This window comes from Spea bombifrons, chromosome 3, assembly GCF_027358695.1.
Source record: "Spea bombifrons isolate aSpeBom1 chromosome 3, aSpeBom1.2.pri, whole genome shotgun sequence".
NCBI classification, from domain to species: Eukaryota; Metazoa; Chordata; class Amphibia; order Anura; family Pelobatidae; genus Spea; species Spea bombifrons.
Window position 1 is genome coordinate 52,444,104 of NC_071089.1, and position 4,722 is coordinate 52,448,825.

A 4,722-nucleotide genomic window follows, 5' to 3' on the forward strand; every position below is an offset into this window, starting at 1 on the left:
TTTATATTGTTTTATCTATAGCAGATGGAATACATTTTTTGTTATCATTGTTCTCTGGTGGCTATAATTTTACGTATGCTAGCTGACAAGATTGTATATATTTTAGCATCTCTAGCCTAGGGTGGCAAAGGGAAGGAGCTATTTATGGTTCTGTCACATTTTTTTTTTTTTTTTTTTCTAGACAGTAGTCTTGGGTACATCACAACAAGAAAAGTCTTAGTATAGATAAATGCGAAAGAGGAAATATGTATTTACCACAGCATGAAGGAAAGCATATATTCATCTGAGAAGCATAACATGAAGTTACAAGATATCTGTTTGATTTCTATAGATATATATATATAGATATAGATATATATAGATATAACGTATTTGCTTGACTGTAAGACAAGTTTTTTTTTTTTAAGAGCAAACACTCTGAAAAATACCCCTCGTCTTGTATTCAAGGTCGTTATAATCCGACCTCAAATAAAGGTCTGACTATAAGACTAAGGTCCAGATCCCCTGCAGTGCTGCAAGGCACCTGAATCATCCTCTCTGGCAGCCGGTGGATGTCTGCTCAATGCGCACAGACAACCTCTGTTGCTGCTGGCACTTCTGCCCGGGCTTCTATGACTGAGCGTCACCATGACATGACCTTCTGGTGCTCCACCATAGAAGCCCCAGTGGAAGTGCTCGGTAGCAGTGGAAGTTGACTTTCACTGGCTGCCCCCACTAGACACTAGGGAGTCTGGAGTGCGGGGGACAAGTCATGGGATGCATTGGTAAGTCTAGGGGGTCAGAGTAGCATATAGGGGCTATAAGGCATATAAGCAGATAAAAAGTAAATAAAAACAAAAAATGCATCTCAATCATAGTTTTAATTAAATATGAAAAAAATGTTTACATGTAAATATTTACTAATAAAACTTTACTATAGGGTAGTCGTCGGCCTCTTTCTAAATTATTCAAATTCTGGAGAGGTCCTCTTATAATCAAGCAAATAGGGTAATATACCTGCATACATCTCATTCCCTAGATTCACAGGGAAAAGGTGCATAGTGGTATGTAAAACTCAGCACATGAGGCTCCCCCAACTCACTTGCCCACTCATCTATTCAGTGATGGAGGTGTCTCACTGGCAGCTTTTATTACTCTGCATTTTGCAAAACAAAACAAAACCAGACAGAGAGTATTGGCATACTCCGATATGCTCGTGTAATAAGAGCTGGATACCTTTGTCACCATATGCGAATGATTCTTAGTAAATATTTATACAATATGGCTGACCGTTTTGTAATGAAGTTGATAATGTTAATCCGTTTCACACATTTGTACCCAAGTCACAACCTCACATGCAGTGTTCACTAGCTTTTCACCCTTCAGGAAGGAAATCATAGGCAGTAACACACTAACGTTTGTTTATCCAGAAGGTTCATAAAAATTGTTGTTTTAAGTTTCAGACTGAATTGGGCTGTAGATCGAACTGGAAAATGGCAAGAACTGGAATACCTCAGTCCAGCATATCCTGCATTTGCATGTGGCTCAGGTTATGTTATATCCCAAGACATTGTTCAGTGGCTTGCTACCAACGCTGCCAGACTAAAGACTTATCAGGTAAAATGCATTGTTTTAAGAGTTTTTATAGGTACATTGACTGAGTGGTACTTTCCGGTATGTGTATGTCCCCTTCAACCAGTTTGACATGGTTAAAGACCCGTAATCTATTAGGTGTTCTCCTGAAGAAAGACTACTGCCTCTGTACCCACCCTCACAATTCCTATTTCAGATTGGATTACTTATTCCCGTCCCAAAGCAAGCATCTCTGAGATCTCCTTGTCAGGTCATGCCATTGTGGATTGCTTATTGTCTAGCCTTGTTTATCTTTTTGCAAAAAATCTCTCAATAACTCTACCCTTGTGCCGAGATGGCTTCCCGGGAAGGTTAAACCATAATCCTCCTGCATACCAATTTGGAAGGTACACTAGTCCTTAGGGAAAAGGGTCAGCAATATTGCTGCTTATTAATTGAAGAGAATTAGAACTAGAAACAACTACATGTACACTTAACCTAGAATCGCTTTAATTGCACCAGATCCCAATCTACCCTTAATTCCCAGGTTAAGAACAAGGGTGCGGACAATCCAGAAATTCTTAAAAAGCCTGACACCATCCTAACTAGACCTACAAAGCTTTTCAAATTATATTGCTTTTGTAGCAAAACCAATTTCCTTAATTACTTTATTCTTTAGCTGATCAGATTTTGTTTGTGCAAACAAGCAGCGTATGCAGTATTATGGGCAAAACTGTTGCGACACCTGAACATAACTATAATAGGGACTAAATACATAAACATTAATATGTAGTTGGTCACTGCTTTGCATCTATAACAACAGCTTCCACTCTTCTGGGGACGGTTTCCATAAGATTTTGTGGGAATTTTTCATTCAGTAGAGCATTTGTGAGGTCAGGCAGTGATGTTGGATGAGACAGCCTGGCTCACAATCTCCCTTCCAGTTCATTCCAATGTCCTGGTATGCAGAAGTATTAAGATTTTCCCTCCTCCACCACCACCAAACTTTACAGTTGGCACAACGCAGTCAGGCAAGTAACATTCTCCTGGTATCTGCCAAACCCAGATTTGCCCATCAGACAGCCAAAAAGAAAAAGCCCTGCAGAACACAGTCCAGCGCCGGTGTGCACCACTCGATCTGACGCTCAGCATTGTACTTTACGTGAGGCTTGCATGCAGCTGCTTGGGCATGGTAACCCAGAATGGGTTTTTGTCCTGATATTAATGCAAGTGGAAGTTTGGAATTCTGCAGCTATGGAATAATCAGAGTGTTGGCGACTTTTATGCATCTTGCACCTCAGCACTCAGTGACCCCGCTCTGTGACGTGGTCTCTTGTTTCATGGCTGCATTGCCTCTGTTTCTAAACGATTCTACGTACCAATAATACCAACTGACATTGCAAAGGTGACATCCTATCACAGTACCACGCTTTAATTCACTGAGCTTTTCAGAACGGCCCATTTTCTCCACAACTGTTTATAAATGCAGACTGTATGGCTAGGTGAATTCAATTAAGAGAGGTGTCCCAATACTTTTGTCCATATAGTTTTTCTTTCAAGTAGGTAGAGGGGTGTTCCCGCATTAAGAGTTTTCATTATAAAAGCATACCACCAGTGTTTTCTCTGCGGCCACAAATGGAGTTTGACAATGGAGTAGTTTTCTGGACACAATTCTGTGATATCACTCTCTGCATTATCAGCTAGATGAATTGATTTTCCCTTTACAATGTATAGCTAATCTATGAAGAGTTTTCAGAAATTAGCTTTTTGCTAGTGTCTGCCAACTGGTGTCTTAATAATGCCAAATGGTATCATGGGGTTGAAATGCTCAACTCTCCTGCAAACTCCTTCTCTTTAGTGACCAAAGTATTGTATTTATTTTTATTTTATTAGGGAGAAGATGTGAGTATGGGCATCTGGATGTCAGCTATTGGCCCTAAACGCTATCAGGTAAGAGAGAGAGAGAGAACTGGATTGGAATGTTATAGTACATTTTTTAAGCTGACCATGAAGAATAACACTACCTTAGTTTTGGAAGAAGAAACTGAATGAGGTAGTTTAAGATTTATCAAATAAGATACTGGCTGTATTTAGAAAACTCATTTCTAGTGCACAGTGTATTATGTGCAGGAACTTTCCATTGCTTTCCATGCTAATCACTCCACCTGTAACACTTCACCTTAGAACTGTTCTGTAAAAATGGTTTTACATTTTCTGATGACTGAATTCCAGATCAAGGTTAGGATTTATACATATACAACTATATTGAAGAATAGAAAACAGCTTTTGTTTATGTGCACATCACTATTCACAATTTTAAGAATATGTACCCACCTAAATCTACCCTGTATTCAACAGTTACATTTATTCTATAAAACCTCAATTTTACATTGAGAATTATTTACAATTTTAGGGGAAAAAACAAAAATGTGAAGTGTAACTGAATAATGCCAAGAAAACCTATACAAGTCTGTGGCATATTATTGATATCCTAAATGCTGATAGTTTTCATTTACTTAATTTTCTTTTAAAGGATAAACACTGGCTGTGTGAAAAAAAATGTGAAACTGGTATGCTGTCCTCACCTCAGTACACCCCACAAGAGTTAGTGGACCTCTGGAAACAGAAAGAGCAGTTTGGGAATCCATGCATACGTGAAGATAGATGACCAAAGAGACTACAGATTATTCATCTGATATTAGTGCACCTAAAATAAATTCACTATTTTAGCTCGGCAGAGACTGCTGCGTGGGGTAATAATTTTATATTGTACATTTACCTGTAAAAGGCTATGTAAAATATAAATCTTGTGAGAATGCGAAATCCTGTTTCTTCACAATAAATATATTCTGTTACCAAGCATGTAGCATTCATTTGTACACAGAAGCACAACGGCGTCAATGTGTACAGACACCACGTTGATACATTAGTTCTAGTGAGCAGCTACTGCATATACAATCATTATCCCTTCTAATACAGTAACTTAGTTCCACTTTGTCCCTCATGTTTAACTGAGGTAGTCAACCGGAGGCTCTCTTGCTAACACAGAATTTCATTTAGTAAGTTTAGCTCTAAATCAGTGTAAGTAACTGCTATTTCCATTCAGAATTATAGTCCATACAGGAGATCAAAGAAAAAAAAATTAGATTAAAAGAATGTAAAAATTGTTCC

The 4,722-nt window shown here is 38.4% G+C and overlaps 1 protein-coding gene across 2 annotated transcripts in view; it reads left to right on the forward strand.

Annotated features, from left to right (window-relative positions):
- The window catches only part of B3GALNT2 (beta-1,3-N-acetylgalactosaminyltransferase 2), a 34,597-nt gene extending 30,187 nt beyond the window's left edge, over positions 1-4,410 (forward strand). The window contains exons 10-12 of one of the 2 annotated variants that reach the window (XM_053461194.1): positions 1,437-1,596; positions 3,445-3,501; positions 4,085-4,410. In XM_053461194.1, the coding sequence (XP_053317169.1) occupies positions 1,437-1,596; positions 3,445-3,501; positions 4,085-4,219 (352 nt within the window). In that variant the 3' untranslated portion in view covers positions 4,220-4,410. The remainder of the gene's footprint in view (positions 1-1,436; positions 1,597-3,444; positions 3,502-4,084) is intronic. The other variant, XM_053461195.1, reaches the window with a different exon arrangement.
- The last annotated feature ends 312 nt before the right edge of the window (positions 4,411-4,722 follow it).